Source organism: Dreissena polymorpha, chromosome 9 (assembly GCF_020536995.1).
Source record: "Dreissena polymorpha isolate Duluth1 chromosome 9, UMN_Dpol_1.0, whole genome shotgun sequence".
In the NCBI taxonomy this organism is placed as follows: Eukaryota; Metazoa; Mollusca; class Bivalvia; order Myida; family Dreissenidae; genus Dreissena; species Dreissena polymorpha.
In genome coordinates this window covers 49102319-49127296 of record NC_068363.1, presented here as the reverse complement: position 1 = coordinate 49127296, position 24978 = coordinate 49102319, and the positions used below count along the sequence as shown (strand labels likewise).

Genomic DNA, 24978 nt, shown 5'->3' with positions numbered 1-24978 from the left:
GAGGCCTGTTAAAACAATATGCTTTACATTTATTTAATTCTAACGTATTACCAAACTATTTAAAGAAGATGAGTTCATGACTTAACTAATAATACCACATTATTAACATAATCCAAAAATATGAGCACGTTTAATTACTCTGTGATTGTAAAATATTTCAGTGTATGAAGGGCAAGGTTTTGCAACACATATAACTTTGTTAAAGGGAGACATTGTTTTGTTAAAAGTGATAAATACACTACGTATACTACTTTCAAACTTAGTGATGTCAAGCATGACGGGAGCGATGATTTCTTTGCTATTTTTTCAAACATCGATTCCAAATTAAACGATTTAATATAAATTGTACGTAAAAAAAAACACACACGGTAAATTAAAAATCTCAACGATTTTTATACAAAACCATAGCATTTCAATTACAATACAACTCACTTATTGGCCCAAATCTGCAAATATGTTTTAAACGGTTTACATAATATTATTCTAATTAATAAAGGTCACTCAACATACAGATTTTCAGTAGTTTTGTCCTTGCCCGAATTTCCAAGAAATATCTCGAGGAATCGTTTCGTTCTCTTAAACGAACTCGTTCTGTGTTTTTGTTTTTGTTTTGTAGGCGGTGTCTCTAGAGCGTTGTTATTAATGGCGTGGCATTTCAGCATGGTTTGTTTATGGATTCCCACTAGCAGTTCGTCTACCAGGTGGTTCAAGGCAGCCGAGGTCTCAATGTACTTGCACTCGTAACCGTCGGCAGCCGACCGACCCTCTAAAACACAACGGAAAATATGTATTGATTCTTAGAATTAATGTTATGTTTATATTAACAAATATGATACACTGATATTGCTTCGAGATCTCAGCCTTCTTGCCTTCTGAACTATAAGCATTAAGCATGAAAGTCAAAAATAGTGAAAACAAACACACAATCAATACGAACAACACATCTTAATTACATACAGGCATTTATTAAAAAAGTGTTTTTATGATTCCAATTTATGACACTAGGTTTTAATTTCGGTATAAATATATTCATAAGCAAAATACAAAGGTGTTTTTACTCGAATATTTCATTACGGATATTACGCATAAACCAATTACACCGTACGCGTTTCCATTTTATCTCACATATAATTTGGAAATCTCATACGAGATAATAATGGTGTACAAACGAGAATATCTTATAAAACACATTTACAATATGTTTTTGTATCACATACAGTCCGATCGACAACAGCATCATTTTTTTTCAAGTTTATGTTAAATATTTCCAAACCTTTCCCCACCTATGGGTAACACATTGCTCTAGTCATAGTTTTTTAATTAGCACAATTGTCCGTCACATAAACGTTATCAACAGTTTGTATGTTGCGTTCGTTTATAAATTTCGTGATAAACACTTATTATTTGAACATATTCAATAAACTAAATTCAATGCTACGTGTTATTGAACGTTGTTCCACTGAACAGTAAAATGCCTCTATATTGACAATTACTGCTTCAACATCTTCACCATCTTTCTAGATTCGCAGAACAATACTAAAGAACTTGATATGGATAGTTTGAAAATGGTCCGATTTAATTTATGATAATTCATACAAGAAAATGTGTTTAGAACATATGTCCAACTCTACATAGTTCATTTTTTACTTGAATCTCTGATACAAAGATTTAAAGTCATTATCTCAATCTGTTGATCATGTTCCGTTAAACATGCTGCAAGCCCCTTAACATTGTTTTAATGAAAATGTTTTGGTTTGAAAGGTATTTGGCAACTGTTTCATTCTTCATATTCATTAATAAGGTTGTAAAGGTTATTTAACCTATTGATTGAACTTACTTAGAAGAAAAATAGCTTCGAATCGAAATTATCATTTAAAGAAGAAGAAATATCTCGCATGCAAAGTTTTTTGTTGTTAAAGAACGTTGTATTTAACATCACTAGGTATCGTCCTTTTCCGAGCATGATCAGATTTATTGCCTACAGGAATGATAGCTTTATGAGCACCAACTTCCTCTCTGAGCTGTTTTAGCACTTCTATGGCTTGGTCAAAGCTGATTCGGTCTGTTGTCGAGAAAACAACCACAAACGCATCAAGCGAAAGGTTTTTCATGTTTTCCTTAAAATAAACAACAAATGACTGGTTAAAACATCGATAACAAATACATCAGTATTGCTGCATAAATTGAATATGAAGCTGGCATGGCAATATATATTTATCTTCTACAGTAGGGAAAACACAAGCGATCAGATTGGTTTAGTATGTTTATTTCATACAGTCATTTGCCAAATCAATTGTGTTTTCATAAAAATATAAATGTAAAAATATACATTTATAAACTTTTTAATCTCGTGTATCGAACCGAAACGTAAACCACCATAACATTAGATTATGTAAAAGCACCACTGTATCAAAATAATCAAAAGTTCAGAGTATTTGTTCTGCTTAGCTTTCCAGGTAGTTTGGCTGAGATGTTGTCCATATATTTATTTACTATAGATAAAAATTCTGACACTGAATGCTACTTCGGCTGCTACTTATTGCTACGTATCTCTTTGACCGCATATATGTTATAGTCGTCTTGAATATATACAAACAAACACCTTAAAGGGGCCTTTTCACAGATTTTGGCATTTTTTAACTTATTCATTAAATGCTTTATATTGATAAATGTAAACATTGGATCGAAAAAGCTTCAGTAAAAAATCAAGAAAAAAATTAAAAAAAGGAAAAGAACATTGCCCGGAGCAGGTTTCGAACCAGTGACCCCTGGAGTCCTGCCAGAGTCCTGAAGTAAAAACGCTTTAGCCTACTGAGCTAGTCCGCCGAGTACACATATTTGACGTATTTTATACCTTATATAAGCAATCTTCGTTGTTTCACCAAAATTAACGACAAAAACAGAACTCTCCAAATTATTCAATCGTTTCGCGTTGCAACGATTTATAATTTTTAGGTTTTAAAATTGTCAAAAGATGCATATAGTGGCTATATTAGACCATGGTAAATGTTCAGTATTACTGTTTCCTCACAAATATCATAACTAAAACGAAAATTTGCGAATCTGAAACAACTTTTTTCAATATTGTCAATTTACCAAAGCGTGAAAAGATCCCTTTAATATAGACACATTACTTAGATAATCTTTGTTTTACGATCTTACACTCGTACAAGGCAATACCGACCCTTTTATCATGGTTTTTAATTCTCAACACGATTATGTTTAAAGTCATGCAACAATTTCAATTCTTTACACTATGAGAAATTAACTCGAGAGGATTGGTGCATTAATGGGCAAAAAGTTTATTCGTTAATTTAACTGTTGTGTTAATAAATGTTTAGTCTGTTATAACGTGGTAATTGATCACGTGTTAGCTTTCATGAAGTTACAATGTGGTTAATCTTATTACAAACATCCATTCGATTCTAGTTAAAATGAATGCAACTTTTAATTGTATAATTTAATATTTTCAAATTCGTCATATTCTGTAAAATGTCTCAATAGTCAGTAGTACATTGTCATGATTATAAATGTCAAATGATTAACCGTAAAAAAATTACTATACAGATTGAAGTGTAGATCATGTGTTATGCGTCTTTATTTGTTTCTATTAATATGTATTTTTATGTATGTTGTGCGTTATTTTGTTCGACAATTTCCAGTGATTCCATAATTTACTATTTTAATGTCAAATTTACTGTCTGGTAAAGCGATAGGCTAGTAATGCATAAGATCGAGAGTACGATTCGATAAACCCAGTCAGGTAAAGTGTGTGGGTATTGGTTGTGTTATCGGCCATTTTAAGGTCACTCTGTCCTTACCGTTATGACAAGAAGAATTGTGATGAGTTTCATCACTATACAACTCCTTCTGGTAAACCAAGCAATGTGTAAGCGAGAATGAGGAAGATCCAAACAAATACCATGTTTGATGACCTGAAAGTCTTCTGATTTTACGAATTCCAAAGTTGTTTCTTCGCCATGGACCTGCAGGGTTACCGTCCGTTCGTCTTCGGATTGCGCTGGAAAAAATAGTTCGACAGCATTCTATAAATCATCTTAAATCGCCAAGCAAGTCAATATGTGTGTTCCATTGTACTTGGTGATCAAATATATTGATTAAACCATTAAAGGTCTTTTTGAGATTCTTTGTGAGCCAAATGTTTATGCAAGTAAATATATGTACACATTCTCGAACTGTATGATCAAATGATGCTATATACCGGCTAATATTCGTGTATATTGTTGTCGGATTGGATTAGCTGCCAATAAAAAGACGTGTATACATATATATTTAAAGGATGTTTAAAACAGCATACAATTTAAGTCCGTTTGTTGAACCAGACTCCGCCTATTGCTGCTTGTTGGATATTACAGTCAATACGTGTTATGGACATTGAGAAATCAGACCTAAGTTTAAAATCACAGTTAAAACGGTACATATTTCCGCATAAATTCAGATTATATTATAAACTATGTATGATGTTTCATTAAAAATTGATCCATTTTTTAATAAATCATTGAGCTAAAACATTTGTATTTTTATTTTCACAACACAGTTTCGTATCCCAAATGGATTTTATTAAATATTCGCTGCCTAGAAACTTCTTTTTACTGATATTCTTCGTCGTTTAAACTTTCTTTTTAAGTTTTCGTGTAATAGTTGACATGCAATCCCAACCGTAATATATCTAGTATAAGGTATTTATTTTGAAGTTTGATCCAAATCTCTAACTGCATTCTCATATTATTGAATGGAATCAATTTTTTGAAATTTATTAATAATGAACGTGACCTTGATACCACTACTTAGGAAACACCAAGCAAAAAAAAAGAAGTACCAATGTACAATTCAACACAGTATCACATTTTGTTCTTAAGTAAACGAAAAGAAACCGTGAATCTATTTTAGTGAATGTGGCCCTCAGCTCTTCTCGCCCTCAATACAGGAATACTCGTGGTTTTAATTTTAGGTATTTTTATGAAGTTGTGCCAGAGAAGGACAATGCGTTCTGAAGTTTCCCAGCGGAAACAGCTTTTCTATGGCAAACCATTTTATTTATTCATTGATTCAACTTGGCGAATACAAAACAAATGCTCTGACATTTTCAATATAAATAATTCCGAAGTTTTCATCTGAAACCTGAATGATTATAAACAAGGGTATACTTGTTATCCAATAATACGCTACATGCGCACGGTGTTCAAGACGTTTATGTCAATGGGTCGTTTTATGAATAACAATTATAATAATAACGATAATAATAATAATAATAATAATGATAATAATAATAATAATAATAATAATAATAATAATAATATTACTAGTAATAATAATAATAATAATAATAATAATAGTAATAATTATATAATGGTTTCTTTATTTAAAACATGTATGACTCATCACGTAAATTATGATAAAAAGTGATTTATCATAGTGTGTTTTTGTAATAGCTTCCCTTAATGTCATTTTTATTGGTAAATAAATCTAAATGTCTTCGAATCGAAACAAACGCCATTCAGTTTTTAAGAAATATGAACTGATTGTGTGTCGGTGACACATTAATTAAGGATCGCAATGTGATATATTAAAGGGAAAGGCTTTAATGAAGACTGATTCATTATTAAATAAACACTATCATTAATTAACCAAGAAAGAAGCAATAATGATTTGTTAAATCCCATACTTTCGGTATCAACACCATGCGTCTATTTAATTTATGCAATTATAACTCTACATAATACGACACCACTTTGATTATGCGCATTGTGAAAAACTCATGCTTATAAATAGCAATGTCACTTTCAGGCACTTGCTTGATATGTTGTCCTACTATACGTTTACGTAAACAGTAAATCATTAGTTCAAAATGAAGTTGGGGATAGGAAATTTTAATGCAATTACATAATGGTCGAGAAACTTACGATAGCAGACCTTTCAATCATGAACATGGAATACTAAACGCTGGTCTGATTGAGCTAAAATTATTGCTTCAATTATTACACGGTTTGAACTTGGTGATTTGGTTCGAGGATTTCGTTCAATGTGTGGTGCTCATACGCGATTGTTCTCGGCCGATAGCAGTGTTAATTGTAATCAGCTATTATAAATAGTAACGTGTTGCTTTAATCGTCTAATGAACAAGTCAAATTTCTGGCAAAACAATACGTGCCGGGTGATGCGATTATTCGATCGAACGCCTTGAAGTGTTTTTGATATTTGAGTAATGAAGTCAACATCACAAAATCAACAGCGCTAGATAAAACTTGTCATCTAAAGCATGCTTAAGTTACTTTAACTGATAACACATCGAAAGGCTAACATAATTTAATTAAGAATCTGATTAAAATCAGTTTTGAATGCAGTAATGACATACATATGGTGTAAAAGAGGCTTGTGAAATGGTTTTATTCACGAATTATCTATCTGCAAAGATAATTAAATTACAAACTTTACCGAGTTGTGAATAGAATTTGAATAAGAGCTTTTCAATTATATACCTGTCAACATGTGAGGAGGATTGGCCTGATAACTCGGTCAGTCCATGATTTTATCGGGGGGGGGGGGTTAGGCATTTAAAGGATGTAAACCCAGCACATACACACAAACGATCTTAACAAAAGGATATTATTTCAGGGTCACTGAAAAGAAAGACAGCCACAAGTCGTATTAGTTTACGAGCATAAATAAACATCTACAGGTTACGCATGCGCAATTAATTTCCTTCTATATTACATATAAAATAGTTGATGTTCGATATCAATTTTTACAGTGACCAAGCGTTTCAACACTATATCATTATACATCATTGGAACGATAAATGCATAATCTTTTGAAAAAAAAGCATGCCATCAAATTCTATGTGTTGTAACTCAAAATATTTACCTTAGAATAGGCACACCAGTTTTGACACATGTAGAGGCGACCATTTTTACTCAAATAGTATGACCTACTTTCAAAGCCGGGAACCATCAACAGAAAAAGTAGAGCACAAAAGTGGCTCTTTTTCTTATTGCTTACAAATATACCTTCAAAATAATACCAAAACGTACCATTTGCATTCTATTTTACAAATCCTAGGCAGCATTCACTGAACAATGTGTGCTATATATCAAATTGACTGCATGTTAACCTGTAAACAGGAGTTCCGGTTTGGGGTTATGTGACCTACACTGTACTTTTTAGTTATATTGAACTTCAAAGATATTACTAACGTTAATATGATGGACGTTCACACAACTGCACAGATTGCACATTAAGATATAACTAATCTTTTGCATCGAAAGTTCTACGGCAAAAACTGCTCATTAAATCACGGTAATTTGTTTCGTAATCGCAAATGTATAGTTATATGTTGTATGTCACTTTCTTTCAATAAAAGACCAGCAGTTGTTATTCTTAAAAATCCTGGTGATTTATCTGTAGTTTCTATGTTCTTCCATAATCTCCTTGGTAATTGGTTATTAGCGGACATTGTAGTTTTGAAGTTTTGAAAATGGATCTGTTAACAGCTGTGGTTTCATGATTTAGATATATGCGATACAGTGATGTTTACCTTATTTTGCAGTGGCATTTAACATGTTGCACCATTTTCAGATAAGGACAATGGTAAAGCAAGTAGCACCCGTAGGAGACGTTTACAACTTGTTTTTGGTTAACTGACTCATTCATAATCGTCAAGCACCCTTTCCTACACCCTACAAAACAATATGTTATAATTAAATTGAGTTAAACCATTTACTTCATGCACATGTCGTATGACATTGCAACAATGTGCATATTATACGGTATGATGAGAAAGTGAGAACGTTTATATAGAGAAAATAATTTAATAAAATGCTTATACCGTCGTGCTCAAATAAATTAAATCAAAAAGTAACAACGAGTATTATAATCAGAGACTGCTATTCCATCTTCGAAAACTTACAAATATTGAAGTTTCCGCCACCCAAGAACTCAGATGTCAAAAACTGATCGATTATGGAGGATTCACCAACTCCTTCTGCTTCTAAAAACAGAACGCGATAGTACTTCGGTAATTTCTCCTCGGTTTTTGTCGTAACCACGGTTGGTAATAATATGTATTATCGTCATCGAGGCTATCAACGGTCACTTCTGGTTGACTTTGAGCAACAAAAATCTCCGTTGCATCTTTAAGCTTTTTAAACGAATCACCCCGATTAACTAATCCTTTTGAAGTCGTTTTAAATGACCGAACCATGCGAAGCTCGCCGCTACTCTTTTCCGGTCGTTCGCGAAAGGAACGCGCCCTTCTTACGCGTCGATTGTTTTCATAATTTTCATCATCACTATTACTACTTCCGTTCCCATCCATTTCTGGTCTCTTAGAAACACTTTCCTCCATAAATTCCGAATTGCAAGGAACTCTTAGAAATTAGTCGAATACGTCCGGACACTCTGAAGAACCAATACTTTTACCGCACGTTCTGTTGCTAATCAATCGTTCCCTCCCAATGTCGTTCAACTTCTTGCAATTTTCGTGAAGCAAGTACGAGCGAGCTCGAAATTTTGACTGCAAATGTATTTGAGAACAGTTGCTCACATTTAAGTCGCCTGATGCATCAGTAACACCAGACAACTCTGAATGCGTGTTTCTAATATCCGAGCATTCGCTCCCTAAATACTCCTTTTGACGACTGTTATGTAAATTGCGGAGTAGTTCGGTCATATTTTCGTTAATACCGAAATAAACCCAGCGAGTGATATAAATAATAACTACAAATATCAAGAACTGGATTCAGTGCGATGAATCAGGCTCATATTTTCGAAATCTTAAATGTCCATGTCTCAAAAGAATCGCTGTTATATATGTTTATTACAGATGAAAAGCAAAGTAACAATGCCAAAACACATTTGCATAATAGATTTCCACACAAAAGCGACAAAACGACCACAGTTAATTTGAAATATGCATTAATGACTCCGATAGAAGAAGCCTTACAGTTAACGTAATTTGTCCGTATTTATAGTTTGTCTAAATGTTTTGAATAATAATATCCAATATTTGTTCTGATAAATATCGATCAGTCATAAATAAATCCTTAGTAACGAAATGGTCTCTTCCTAATCCCGCAATTGCATAAACGCTCACACTATGTCAGGATTTTTTAAACGCCTTATGTCAAACAAACTGACTGCAAAAATTAAGCTCCACATGTTGCCAATAGTATTGATCGATGTGATTATCCCAAATTGCTGTTTTATTTCTCGTTGCAAACGCCAAGACCTACATTATAGGATATGTCTCAATTTCAGAGACACGCTCAACAACAAATACATGTATTTGTCCACTGTATGAATACTCCAAATGAAGCAATGACCAACTCGCCGTACTTGATACAACATTCCCGTCAAAAAACAAAAGGAAACTAAATAGCCAATCAGTTGTATTTGTTATCTCGTCTGCCTTCGTCCTATGTGCGATTGATTTTCAATACAATATCATTCTATTTCGTTAATGCGATACAAACACTTTACACGCAATGCTTTAGGAAATCCTTTACATGAAATGGATCTTTGAATCTTGTTCTACCACAATTATTGAGAACAGAGCTAACATCATATCAAAAGTCAGCGATGAAGATCCGTGCGGGTTCAACTGCTAGACCAGTGAATAGTAGGCATCCTTAGATTTACTTATTCACTTATTTAAGTTTTCAACTAATGACATCTTATGTTTCAGATTCTATTAAACAAACGTTGTCTGAAAGGCAACACATTCGTTGTCAAAACAAACACAAGTAAATATTCCATATGGAATCAACTGTCTACATGTACGTTCGGATCCAAGGTATGCTGCGCTTTATTGTTTGAACACTCGTGTAATAAAATATGATATACAATTCGAGATGACAACTCGTGTCAGATCCTACATGATTGTCCATTTGGTATTTGTACACCAATTTAAATGTCTACATCTTAGCTGTACGTAAATGTGTAAATTTAGATTCGTTATCGTTCTGAGCATATGTTCGTGTTTCTTTCTGTCACTTAAGTGAATATATTTTATAACAATTGTGTGAAACAAAACACTACATAAGCTTGTCCAACATGTTTCTCAGAGGCTAGCCGTTGCACTATTAAACTGGATGACTTCAAAGATGTTATCTTATTTTTTAAAGATTGAATGTACGTATACACCATCATTGGATGCTCTTTATCCGACTATATGTTGTATTATTATATTATTATTATTATTATATTAGTATTATAGGTCTATGCCTACGAAACATGAGTTGCATTTTAATATGGTTCTTTGGGGCACGGCTCTCAGTAAGCATTCACCGTACGATACTGTGGGTCAATGTTTGTCGGAATATTATGTTTTATTTTCATATGTACTGCATAATGTTATTTAATATTGAAAGTAGTTTTTTCTGTCATGTATGGTTCTTTATGCATCAGATAGCTTGGTATTTAAGTTATTAAGAAATAGATTAAAATGATAAAACTCCAGAAAGATTATCAGGTGAAAAAATGTTGATTAAAGCCGTAAGTCTTGAATTTATTTAGATTACCGATTGTCCATACAATAGAGAACATTACATACAATGTGACAATTAAACATTTTACATTGTCATTGATGGGATCAATGACTTTGAATGTTCAATACAAATCATTGCTAGTTTTACAAAAGTCTTTTTGAAAAGAACGTCTTACAAATGAATAAAGAAACCATAATAAACGTCTATTTGAATAGAAAGTATTCGAATGAAACATATCTCAAATTTAAATAAGCTACAGTTAACTTTAAAAGATGATTATCTGACCTTTTAGTGAACTCAAGATTGCATTTATCGATATCATAAATCATACGGAAAATCATTAAAACGGATCTTAAACTTATTAGTTTTTAGTATAATAAGCAAGAATATTAAACCTGGAACAGCAATAAAAAGCTTACGATCGGTCTGGTCAAATAATCTTGTTGTTTCGCTTGATTGATTCTTGGCGATTTGAGATTCCTCAAAGCCGGTTTGAACGCCAAATGTTTAGCATATGCTCTTGCAATGCGATTTGTTTTTATCCTAAATGTATATAGTATTATTGTATTTTTGTGTAGCATGAATGCATTTTATGTTATTTGGAATCACTTACTTACCGGCAACATTTGTGTTCTAGTGGTAACATCCTGTGGTTAACCTTGAGGTTCGCTTTCTTAACTTATTTGCATAGATATGATATTCTCTGAAAACGGTATTTTAATAATCGTTTGCATTTTTGTTTAATTCATTCCTTCATTTCTAGTCCAGCACTTTGCACAATTAAGCCGCGGTTAACACAGAACAGCTTCAATAACGAGGTGTAAACTAAATAAATGAAAATAACTTGTATCAACCGCCTGTACGTTTGCTTTCGAATCAAAGTGCAGATGTAGATTCCTGATGAATAAACATCTTTTAAACGACGCATTTGATACCTCGTAATTAGTATTGGATAGAAATAATTAAATATAAAACATGGTAACCATCGGGCAAATGTTCATCAAAATTTGAGTCATCAAATTATTTATCAAGATAAAAATCAGTTGCATGAGATAAACTGGACAATTTTTCAATGATTGTGCAGATTTTCTTCTTTTTTACGCGATAGACACCTCGTTAATGAAAGTAAGTTTGTAGAAAATAACAAGATGAAAAAAATGTTGCTTGTTACGAAGTTAAGAGAATATGCATTTAACAATGTAACGTTCCAGTACAACCATACTTATGTTTCTTAAATTGAATGCACCTGGTTTCACTGATATAGATAATATACACGTAGTGCACTTATAAGTATGCATGATGTATAACATTAACTATATGAATTTCCCATGCTTTCCCGCATTACGAATGAATCGATGATCGTGTATAATTATTCTGTAAAATGCTTTCGTGATAAGTTGTTTAATTGTATATAACCATTCGTATGTTCTGAAGTTTGGAATATAGATTACTTTCTGAGCTAACAGAGTTTTGAATAATACTTGATGCATTTGTTTTAATAACGATTTCCTATATTCTGTTCACAAGTAAATGTACAATGCATATTACGGAAAGGAATTTATTCAGCATAAGGTTAAATTTTAAGTTCGTTCCTCATGACAGCTAGTCTAATGGACCGATAGCAAGAAATGTCAAGGGACGAATTTTCTCCTTAATATATTGTTTGAAAATTACCACGTGTAAACAATTAATAAATGACGTTTTATAATAAAAAAGAACACCGTTTGTGTTTCGGTCGCCATTATGAAAATGCCAGTTTATTAACGACCTTTAGCTTGGAAACGAAAGGTTCATAAATAGGCAACTTTTCAGACACAGGAACAATCGTTATAATTTGTTAGTTGCACATGACAAGTTGCACATGTGCGATGCAGGCATTATACGATTATGACAATTCGACCGCATGCAATGCCATGATATATATCTTGCGATATATGTTACGCACACTGTGCTAATGCAAATTAACTTAATAGATATTCTCTTCATTGTGGTTCACACAACAAGCATACGTTTGTTTAATAATACAAACTATTGTTTAATTATTCAATTTGGTATTTTAAATGTTTTCCGACAACATAGTCAGAAACTGTTCCTTAAACTGTTCACGTACCTAAACAATACATCGGTAATTTGACGCAAGGCTAAAATGATAACGTTTCAGTCACTCCATTTTTCGAAATTTGATGGGAATAGAAACACCTACAAACATATGTCTGAATAATAAAGGACTACCATACGTTTTTTGACTATAACGCAGAAAGGTCCGTACTGGTCAATTATACTTAAAAGACTTTTTCACAGACAAATGACAGGTATCATATTCTTTTATGCATATGTCTATTTTGTCTAATTACAAGTACATTGAGTGACTATTCATAGACTCTTGAAATAAAAAGACCGCTACAGTAGTGACCATTAATTAATCACAAGTCGAGATCATGGTTTTCTAGTCATCGATACATTATTTTTACGTGATATTCTCTTAAATTAGGAATGTGAAACTCGATTATTTACAAATCAGCTAATCGAACAGATAAATAATAAAGATACTTAATGTTGATTTGATACATTGAAAATACCCTATGGTGCCAAAAATTCGTTAAACTAACCTTTTTATCATGTTTTTGTTTGTCTTACGCGATGTTATATTCTGTAATTAAAATGAAACTAATCAGTTATTGGAGATACTAGCAGATGGTATCGATATTTTAGAAATATTTTTTACATGATAATTTTTCTGGAGTTTAAGAAATCCATTCAATAAAGACTTTAAACTTTTTAAAATGCTCGACACAAAGGAAACGTCAACAGATTGGGATATATAGTAAATGTTATGATGTAATTTGAATTACCAATAACCGCAACAACTTGTTCACGAAAAAATAGCTTCAATCTAACATATGTTATTAGCCCGGCTGTTTTCGGAGAAGACCCGAGGTATTGTCATTGCCAGCTCTTCGTCCGCCGTCCGCCGTCCGCGTCGTGCAAAAACCTTAACATTGTGTTAAGGTTTTGAACATTGGCTCTAAAATCAAAGTGCTTCAACCTACAACTTTGAAACTTCATATGCAGCTGCACCTTGATTTGTTCTACATGCCACACCCATTTTTTGGGGTCACTAGGTCGAAGGTTAAGGTCACTGTGACCTCTAAATATAAAAAATGACAAGCTTTCATTTATTCAAGACTGCACCCGCAGCCGGGCGTGGCACCCGTTATGCAGTGCTCTTGTTATATGTTTATTGCATCCAGTACGACGTCTCGCTACTGGAAAAGACCTTCACTTCTACTGATACAACTACTAATGCTACTCATACTAATTATGATAGTTATAGTAAATCATCATTTTGCTATTTGAAATGAAAAGCAACAACAGTTGTTCGTCGATATATTGAAAGCCAGGCGCGCCAGATGAGTTTCGCTTAATGTGTAATTAAATGCACATACCGTTACTTTCGTCTTTATTTAACCTATTTATTTAAGCTCGAATGTATAACAAGACTCAGGCTTAAATGAAATGCGCTCGAGTCCGTTTCTTTTACGTCTATGGAGGAGATCTAAAGAACGCTTCCACAGTGGGGATCGAACCCGTGACCTCCCGATCGCTAGGCGGACACCATATCCACTTCTTTTGTCTTAACATAAACCAAAATGGCATGTGTGCAGATATGAAATTGGCATATTATTCCATCGTTTAAGATTTTTAAGAAGCAAAGCATGAAAAATATGATCAACCGTGGGCAGCTTTTTTTCAAAAAAGGGGAAAAATCACCCACCATATATTGTTTTTAATAAAGGAATTCAAAGAGGCATTTTGATTTCATCAAAACATACACATAGTAATTGGAAAACATGTTTTATTATATTAATTTAAACATTCGGTTAAACATACGATGTTTAGATGTTGTTTTAAAGTGTTTAATCAAGCGAATAGCATGTCAAAATTTCGAGGAGAATTTGTCCTGAATAACTACTACAGTGCGGTCGCACAGGCATAAACTATTTAAATAATTTCTTATTTTATATTGCGAAATGTGCTCTTTATTTTAGAAAAATCTAATTCATCAAAGCTTCATAGTTGATAAAAAAAACTAATCACACGAAGTGACGTGCACATGATGCCGAAGATTTATTGATTAGTGTTGGTTTACGAAATCCCCATGTTATGAACGTGATCTTTTAATGTTATTTACAAACTTAAACTTGTGTTTTTCAATAGGCATGTCTGTACGCCGTTTGTAAATTTTGAATAAATGCGTGTCATTGACTCACTTACTTGGTGGTATATACTGTCAAATATTTAATATATAGCCCGATTTTTATCCATTATCATGATATGTTTGCTTTCATATGGTCGTGCATATAAACATATGATAATAAAATGGTCTTATTAAAAAATATCCATCTTCAAAGTCAATTAAAGAATAACTGTGACATAAGTTGTATGCAGAGAATCGTTCAAAGACAAAATATATTACCTCATATCGGCATCTGAAAACGTTATACGCACTTCATAATAATACTTATTATGAATGCGATGAACTATTATTCATACCATGTTTCCTAGCAGTAATACGATATAAAACAAGTCCATATGACGATATTGGACGATACTCGACGCCAGTTATTATTTTCAGGGACACAAAACGTTAAAACGTTTAAATTTGCTGCTTGACAACTGATTTATAAATAATAGCCAAGAAAAACTTTCCACTTCCCGTACATAATGAAAAACAAGATTATTTAAAACAAGAAATGTTATAAAATGTTGACGTCGTGCGAAATAGAAAATGTGTCGGTTTTATTTAGGTAGAAATCTGATGATAATTGAGTATGACATAGTAAAATGGGAAGTAAAGAATTGTTATTACAGTTAGAGAACCGACAGCAGGCATGTTGATTCGACAGCATTCACATGCAGTATCACCAGATACTCACCAAATAAATGGTGACCCGCGTCATTTTCAATAAATACACCAGAAAAATATATTTAACGTAAACGTAACTGAATCAAAAGTGTTCAATTCCATGTATTGCAGAGGTTATGAACTGATTAATCATAAAGGAAATTCCGACTAAATAAGAACGTGTGTTTGTAGAAATTCCGACTTTCTGATTCGAGATTGTTCATGCACGACATCATATAAGCGATTTTGTTTCATCGTTATCTGGTAGGCATATACGCATGATAATTTGTCCTGCTTTGCAAGAAAGGAGCTTATGGAATTCGGAGTGCAGGTGTGTATCCAGGCATATATTTCTTATTGTTCAAACAGCGAGTCAAATGAATTACGTTTTTATTGATATTTGTAAAACCAATTCGATATTACAACTTCAACTTGAATCAAATACGGTTAACCTTAAAACAATGATGATAAACCGACGAAAACATGTTTATTTACATAAATAAAATATTGATACAATTTTAAAACAATGTTATATTTGTTAAAGTTGAATCATTGTAGATGAAACTAAATAATAATGTTTAGGACATTAACAATATCTTAACAGATTGACGAAGTTGATGTGGATAGCTGACTATGTCCTAGTTCAGTAACTTTATTTAAAAACAATGTATGAATCGTTTCTGAAGTATGCCATGCAAACCATAATATGAACAAAGTGGGCCCATAATAACATTAAGAAATGCTATTGTTTCTATGCATGCGACAGCGCCTGACGCCTTTCATTATACATTGAATCGAAACAGTTCAAAACCATTTTCCTGTTTAAGAACTCGTTTCAAATCACCATGAATTGACTTATATTTGTTGGCCAGGAACTTAAAACTATGTTTCTCTTAACCAATACCATACTCAAAATATCGGTAAATGCATGAAAAAAACAACATAAACGATTGCCATTCAATAACTTGGTATGACCGCACTATTTTATGTAAAGTTTTTAATTACCCAAGAGACGAGAATAATGCAATATGCGGTGCTTTACAAGAAAGTGACTACATAACTCATTTAATAATACCGAATAAGTCATCAATATCGTGTAAATATTTGCTAACGTTTGATTGCTTTGTGATATTAATACATTAAGCGTATGTAAGGCCATGTTTTTAAATACATATACATGCGTAAAAATAAGTTATAGTTTTTGCATATCCATTAATTCACAAACAAACCGATTTAAACAACGTTCGGAAAAATAAAACGGCAAATTAGGAATCACACCAATTCGTTCATTCAAAGCCATGGGAAGTCAATAACAATTACGCTATCTTTTTGGTCCCGAAATGCCTGAAAAATGTTTGAAACCGTTTTCTAATCATGTAACATCAGAATAATATATAGGTCACTCAACATACAGATTTTCAGTAGTTTTGTCCTTGCCCGAATTTCCAAGGAAAATCTTCTCTAAAAATCGTTTTGTTCTCTTAAACGAACTCGTTCTGTGTTTTTGTTTTGTGAGTGGTGTCTCTAGAGCGGTTGTGTTGATGGATTGGCACTTCAAACTGATTTGTTTATGGATTCCCACGAGCAGTTCATCAACCCGGTGGTTCAAGGCAGCCGAGGTCTCAATGTACTTGCAGTCGTAACCGTCTGCAGCCGACCGACCCTCTACAAAGGACGGATTACATAAATAAAATGTTCATATTTGTAACATATGATATAATAACATTGCTAAGAAACCTCAACCATCGTGCCTTACAAACTATAAGCATTACCGTCAAGATAAATGTGGAACACCAACAATAAACACATCTTCATAAAACAAGGCAGAAGGCTTTAGTTTGTTCAACGCAGAATCACTAGTTCGAGTAAATGCAAAATGGGGAAAGGTATACATTCTTGCGTTGTTATAAGGAGAATTGTCAAATAAATCGGAAATAAAAATGCAAATGGTGCTTAACTCGAATCAGTACGCACAATAAGCATTAACTGATGAAAAAGTCCTTGATTCTTCATGAAATTTGGTAAGAAGATTTGTTTCCATCATATCCTCAACGAATTAAAACATGATTCCGGTTAGTTGAAAAACAAGACCGCCAAATAACTAATGCTTTAGAGGCAACATTTATGGTCCGATCTTCATGAAACATGGCCGGAATTTGTCCCAATGATATCTTTGACGAGTTTTTAAATGGGTAGGGTTGGTTGAAAAACATGACCGCCAGGAGGGCAGAACATTTTTTCTTTTATGGCTTCAGTAAAATATTGTTAACACTCTGGAAGTAACATTTATCGTCCAATTTTCATGAAACTTCTTCTAATGACATCTTGGATAAGCTTGAACATGGTTTCGGTTTGTTGACAAAAATAGCCGCTTGGGGAAGGGGCATTGTTCCATATATGGCTACAGTGAAACTTAGTTAATACTCTTAACGTAACATATATATCCATATCTGTATGGTCTCGTCATTAATTGTGTTGTACTGATATCTTGGATAATTTGTTAAATAGTTCCGGTTTGTTGAAAAATATTGCCGCCAAAGGACAGGACATTTTTCCTTATATGGCTATACTAAAACGCACTTAATTCTCTATAAGTCACATTTTTGGCCCATTGTTTATGGCACAGGGTCCGTACATTACTTCTTACAATAGCTCAACTGCCTTAAGATATGGTAATTATTTCGAGAAAAATATTGCCGAAAGGTTGCGGGGCATGTTTTGTATGGCTAAAGTGAATCATCGTTAACTAAGAAGTCATAATTTTAGTTCAATCTTAATGAAACTTTATAAGAAAATGAATTATAATGGTGTATCGAGTTGTAAAATGATTCCTGTCCGTTTAAATAAAAGGGCACAAGGGGTGGGGCATTTTTCATAATCTGGCTAAAGTAAAGCCTTCTTTTCTGTCAAGAAGGAACATTTATAGTCCAATCTTTGTGAAACTTTATGGAACAATTATAGCTCGGCTGAGGTTGAAATCGATTATCGTTTGTCAAAAGATATGGACGCATTAGGGCCGGGCATTTTTGCTTATGTGGCTTTAAAAACAACAACTTCTTAACTCTCTAGTTGAAATTTTGAATAAGTTTGAAAATGGTTTCAGAAACATTTCAAAAATTGATTAGAGCATTTCATTTCCAACATGTCTCTGTTGAGGGACCGTTGCCTATGGTTTTCTTAAATATGTTTAGAGAAGTTGTAAAAATGTAAATTTGTCAATCTGTGGAACAAGTTCCTTAAAACATTTCGGATTTGGGTAAACGATTGTTTTAGAAGAAGGAATATATCGCATGCACAAATTTGTGCTATAAAAGAACGGTGTATTTACCATCAGCAGGTATCATCCTTTTCCGAGCAAGATCAGCTTTATTGCCTACAAGAATAATAGCTTTATGAGCACCAACTTCCTCTCGGAGTTGCTTAAGAACTTCTACGGCTTGGTCAAAGCTGATTCGGTCTGTTGTCGAGAAAACAACCACGAACGCATCAAGCGAAAGGTTTTCCATGTTTTCCTTAAAATAAAAATATGAATAACTAAAACATCGAAAAATAATTACCATAGCGTAGCTGAAATAATTTCCATTGAATTTGAAAACATTTCATGGCAACAAATATTTCACTCTTACAGCAGAACATTTACTACCGATCAAATTGGTTCGATATATTTCTATTAGGTATTTTCAAATGCTCGATTTTGTTTTCATCAAAAAGAATAACATAAACATATAAATCGATATACAAAAACTCTTCAAACATTTTTTTAACTGAAACGTTTAACAGCTTAACATGAGTAAATATAATAGCACCGTTGCCTCAAAAAAAACGGAAGTCTTTCATTTTTTAAGCTTATCTTATCGGGTAGTTTGGCCGACAAGTTTTGCATATATTTGTTCACTAAAGATGCATATTTTGATTCTGATTGCTACTCTGGCTGCTACTTTTTGCTTTTTATCTCCTTGACCGCATATATACGTCTTGAAGATATACGAGGCTCCTTTATGTAAACACATAACTCAGATAAATTCTTTTTTACGATCTTGCCCTTAAACAAGGATATGTCGACCCTTTAAACATGGTTAATAATGCTGAACAAGGTCACACATTTAGTGATTCAACAATTGCAATTTAGGACATTATAAAAAATTGACTCGAGTTGAGAAGTGCATTAAAGTGCATTTATGTGATGTCTTAATTAAACAATCGTGTTTATTAATCGAGATATAACGGAGCCATTGGTGTTTTAAGATTTCAGAAATGTACAAAACTTTTGATCTGGTCATAATCAGCCATTGAGTAATTCAATTCTCGTTCAAATACATGCAAATTTAACTTATATTATTGTATATTTATAATTTCGTTGATTTCGTAAAATTGCGTATATCGAATGAGTCAGTTTTACATGGAATTGATTATTAGTTGTAGAATTTTCATCGTTAAACGTACTTGTAAGCAAATTGTAAATCATGTGATTATTTGTATGTATATGCCCTTCCTACTTTAGCGCATACGTTTGTGTGGCACTTTTGTTTCTAATGTTATATATTATTTGTGTATTTTGAATGTCATTCCTTCCTCGATTTTTCTAATATTCTGTATACTAACACATTTCAACCTTTGAATGACTGAGAAGGCGAAATATCAAAACAAATTCCATGCTTGATTGCCTGAAAGTCTTTTGATTTTACGAATTCCAAAGTTGTTTCCTCGCCATCGACCTGCAGGGTAACCGTACGGTCGTCTTCAGACTGCGCTGGAAAAAAACGAAATTTGACAAAACTAAATAATCTCAAATCGCCCCGCATACAATAGGTGTGTGTTCAATTGTTTTTTGTGATCAAATATATTCATTAAACCAGTAAATACCCATTCGTCATTCGTTGGAGCTAAATTAAAATGCATTTAAATAAGCACATATATTTGCATTTTTAGAATAACATACTTGCGTATACCTGCCAATAAGTGTGTATTCTATGGTCTGATTTCGTTCGTTACCAATAAACAGGAATCTATGTCATAATAATTTAAGGGCTGATTAAAAACGGACTACAAAGAATGTCTCTTTGTTGAACACGACTCTTCCCATGGCTGCGTGTTAAATATTCCAGTCAATACATTTGATGCATTTGTGTTTATTTATTTATTTTGCACCACACCGTCTCGTATCCGTTATGGATTTTATTAAATATTCATTAAAAACGAACCCATTTAACAAATAAACTTTGACGTTTAAACATTTTTCAAAGTGTTCGTGTAAAGATGGACTACATGCCCTTTATCTTACAAAACAAAACATGTGTGACCGTCTACTAGATCTCCACCAAATAACATAATGTAAGGGAAATACACGCAAGCCCAAGCGAGGTCTATCTAGTATAAAGTATATATATATATATATATATATATATATATATATATATATATATATATATATATATATATATATATATATATATATATATATATATATATATATATATATATATATATATACATAGACTTTGAATCTGAATCTCTAACTTCATTCGCATGCTATTGAATGGACACAATTTTTCGAAACTTTATAAATTTGTATATATGAACTTAATATCACCCCATATGCACTACTCAGCAATATAAGCGTAGTTTCATTTCAGGTTTGTTTATATGAAGCTTAGTCAGAAAAGCCTAATGCGTTCTGAAGTTACCAAGCGAAAACTGTTTGTCTATGGCTTACCATTTTATTTATTCATTTGAATCCACTTGGTTAATACAAACAAATGCTCTGAAATTTTCAGCATAAATTATTTCGTAGTTATTTCCATCCCAAGCCTTATCTCATTTATCAAAGAGGCCATTCTTGTTTGCCAATAACACGCTACATATGCACCCGCTGATCCAGACCATTTCTTTAATGGGTCTTGAATGCACTTTGTTCGGCAATCATGTACAAACTTTTGTTTCAACCTAATTATATCAAATGCAATGAATTTGATAGCATTCATGTTACAGCAATAAACTTCACAACCCACACCAAAAACAGTGAAAATATTTACATTCGACAACCGGTTTTATACGAACGAACTTGTCTTAATTTTTAAATAGTATTTAATACAAACATGCTATCATTGAGTGAATTTTTTTTAAAGACAGCTTTTTGGTATAATTCAATTTCTGACTATTCAATTTATGCCCTCATAACACTAAATAACACACACTACTAAGATGATGCAAACTGGAACAGAGGTCATGTTTTAAATGTTCAATGTCTCGGTAGCATTTTTTTCAGGCAATGTTTTCATTTATTGCTCTACTTTATGTGTATTTAAACAATCAATCAATAGTTCCACGTGAAGTGGGAATACACAATTTTTATAGCAATTACATAATGGTGGTGATGCTGACGATATCATCATATTGAATCAGAAACTGTAGTTAAAAACGCTGGTCTGATTGAGGTAAAATACTTGCATCAAATATTACATGGCTTGAAAGTGTAGATTAATTTCGAGGAACTTGTTCAATATGTGGTGCCTATACGCGATATCGGTGTTAAAAACATAAGACATTGCATATAGTAAACTGGTGGTTTTGAAATGTAAACTAAAACTAGTTGTATATTCGTCATAAATATTCAATCGAACGATGTGAAGTTAATTAATATTTGATCATTTGAGCCATTATCAATAAATAGACAACATCGATTTTAAGTAATCTGAAACAGGTTAAGGTGACATAAATTGATAACTTGACAAAATTCTGACAAAAATTTAACATAGAATCTAAGCTTGCAGTTCTGACATATATACGATGAAGAAAATATATTAACGGAATATTTCTATTTACGAATTATTTATCTTAAAATATAATCAAACGCACCTTTGTTGCCGATTTGTACACAGAGAATGTGTATAAGAGAACTTTAATTATCTACCTGTCAACAGGTAAAATAAATTTGCGCTTCTGATGCTAAGTAGGATTGGAAATATAAATGGTAAGTCCTTGATTTGTATGAGGTTTTTCCAAGAATTTACAGGATGTAACATCAGCTCCAAAAACCGATCGTTAACATAATATCTGTGGCGTGTAATTTATTACTTTAAAGATATAACTAACGTAAATATGATGAAAGTTCAAACATTTACATGCCGTTCGTTAAAATGATATTAAGATGCTACCGTCTACCAGTTTTCTACATTAAACATGTGCATATATTTTCATCGAAAGTTCTACGGCCAACACCGCTGATTAAATCATGGCGTTATGTAATTGCATATGTATTGTCCTGTGTGTGTTGTATGTTACTTTCTTTCAATAAAAGACCAGCAGTTAATAATAATGTAACTCCTGGTGATATATGTTAGGTTCTTATATTATCGTTTTATCTTTGAGGTAATTGGCAATTAGCGGACATCTTAGTTTTGAATTGATTTGACGACAGCTGTCGTAATAATTAATGAAATCAGGATATGCGATTCATGAATGTTTAGTTTTTTCGAAATGTTATTGAGCTATTTTGAACATTTTTTCAGATGAAGAAAATGTTAAATCAAGTAACACCGATAAGGGACTTTTCAAAATTGCCTTTTGAGAAATAACATATAAATAATCATCAAGCATCCTTACCACCACCCGTACACAACAGCAAACCAATCAATTGGTTATCATGAAAATGGTTGCATTTGTTACGTAAAACAACATTGAGTAAGTGTCAATGGAAATTGTATAAATGTGCTACTTACAAAGTGTAATACAACATTAAAAGCAATTTTGTACAGATAACAAAAGACCCAATTATTCATCAACTAAAAAGGTAATACCGTCATGTTAAAATAAGTTGAAATAAAAGTTAGAACATTACTTTATGGCAAGAACTATAATGTTCTATCTTAAAAAACACTTACAAATATTGAAGTTTCCGCCTCCCAAGAACTCAGATGTCATAAACTGATTGATTATGGAGGATTTGCCAACTCCGACTGATCCTAAAAGCAGAACGCGATAGTACTTCGGTAGTTGCTCCTCGGTTTTTGTCATAACCCCAGTTGGTAATAGATATGTATTATCGTCGTCGACTCTATCTACGGTCACTTCTGGTTGACTTGAAGCCGCCACAAACTCCGTTGCACCTTTGCGCGTTTTAAACGAATCACCGCGATTAACTAATCCTTTTGATGTCGTTTTAAATGATCGCACCCTTCGGAGCTCGCCACTGGCCCTTTCAGGTCGCTCACGAAAGGAACGCGCCCTTCTAACGCGCCGATTTTCCTCATAATTTCCATCATCACTATTACTACTTCCGTCCCCATCCATTTCTGGTCTCTTAGAAAAACTTTCCTCAAGAAATGTCGGATTGCACGGAACACTAAGAAATTGTTCAAATACGTCCGGACTATCTGACGAACCAACACTTTTTCTTCTCGTTCTGCTGCTAATCCATCGTTCCCTCCCAATGTCGTTCAACTTCTTGCGATTAACTTGAAACGAGTACGACCGAACTCGATGTTGTGACTGCAAATGAACGTGAGAACTGTTCAAGTCGACTGCTGCATCCTTACCGTCAAACAGCTCTGAGTGAGTGCTTCCAATATCCGAGCATGTGATCCCTAAACTCTCCGATTGGCGCCTGTTATGTGAATTACGGAGAAGCTCGGCCATAGTATCTTACAAACAGGTTAAAATCCAGCGAGTGTAATAAATTATTACTACGAATATCAATAACTGAATTCAGTGCAATGAAACAGGTTCGTATGTTCGAAATCTAAAATGTCCAGTTCTCAAAATAATCGTAAATATGCATGTTTATTACAGATTTGAAGCACGTAACGATGCAAACCCACATTTGAATAATAGATTTCCATACAAAAGCGACAAATCGACCACAGATAATTTGATACACGCAGATATGACTCCAACAAGAGAAGCCTTACACTATACGTAATTTGTCCGTATGAATCGTTTGGCTAAAAAGTATGAATAATAATATCCAATATTTGTTCTGATTAATAACAAGCAGTCATAAATAAATTCTTAGTATCACAATTGCCACTGCCTTATCTCGCACCTGCATTAAGGCTCATAAAATGTGCTGGAAATCTATACAAACGCCTTATGTCAAACATTCTGGAGTCAATAATTAAGCTCCAGCTGTTGCCAATGGTATTGATCGATGTAATTATCCCACATTGCTGTTTCATTTCGCATTACAAATGCCAAGACCGACATTATACAATATGTCTTAATTTCTGTGAAACTCTGCACGTAAATAATAAGTATTTGTCCACTGTATGCATACTTAAAATGAAGCAATTAACAACTCGCAGTTCTTGAGACACCAATCCCGTCATCAAGATAATAGAAAACTAAATATCCAACCAGTTCTAGTTGTCATCTCTTCTGCCCACGTCTAAGATGTGATTGATTTTCAATACAAGATCATTCCTTTTCATTAATACGATACAAAATACTTGCACGCCTTGCTTTAGAAGATCTCTTTACAGGAAATGGATTTTCGAATCAAGTCTAAAACGTAACTAGTTATATAGCAATTACTAATAAAAGAGTTACTTGCTCACTTCCTAAGATTTACTT

At 33.1% G+C, this 24978-nt stretch overlaps 3 protein-coding genes across 3 annotated transcripts; all 3 read right to left on the bottom strand.

The window, feature by feature from the left end:
* Window positions 1–210: 210 nt before the first annotated feature.
* LOC127846023 (GTP-binding protein RAD-like) lies at window positions 211–8374 on the bottom strand. Its single transcript, XM_052377204.1, has 3 exons — window positions 8114–8374; window positions 1935–2117; window positions 211–764 (listed from the first exon to the last, which is right to left on the bottom strand). The coding sequence occupies exons 1-3, from the start codon at window positions 8363–8365 to the stop codon at window positions 498–500; spliced, it is 702 nt and encodes a 233-aa protein (XP_052233164.1). The 5' UTR covers window positions 8366–8374; the 3' UTR covers window positions 211–497.
* Window positions 8375–15784: 7410 nt separating this feature from the next.
* On the bottom strand, window positions 15785–24527 carry LOC127845135 (uncharacterized). Its single transcript, XM_052375854.1, has 3 exons — window positions 23292–24527; window positions 18740–20161; window positions 15785–17076 (listed from the first exon to the last, which is right to left on the bottom strand). Exons 1-2 carry the CDS (start codon window positions 24043–24045, stop codon window positions 20019–20021), a joined length of 897 nt encoding a protein of 298 aa, XP_052231814.1. The 5' UTR covers window positions 24046–24527; the 3' UTR covers window positions 15785–17076; window positions 18740–20018.
* On the bottom strand, window positions 16811–18917 carry LOC127846022 (GTP-binding protein RAD-like). Its single transcript, XM_052377203.1, has 2 exons — window positions 18740–18917; window positions 16811–17076 (listed from the first exon to the last, which is right to left on the bottom strand). The coding sequence occupies exons 1-2, from the start codon at window positions 18915–18917 to the stop codon at window positions 16811–16813; spliced, it is 444 nt and encodes a 147-aa protein (XP_052233163.1).
* Window positions 24528–24978: the final 451 nt, after the last annotated feature.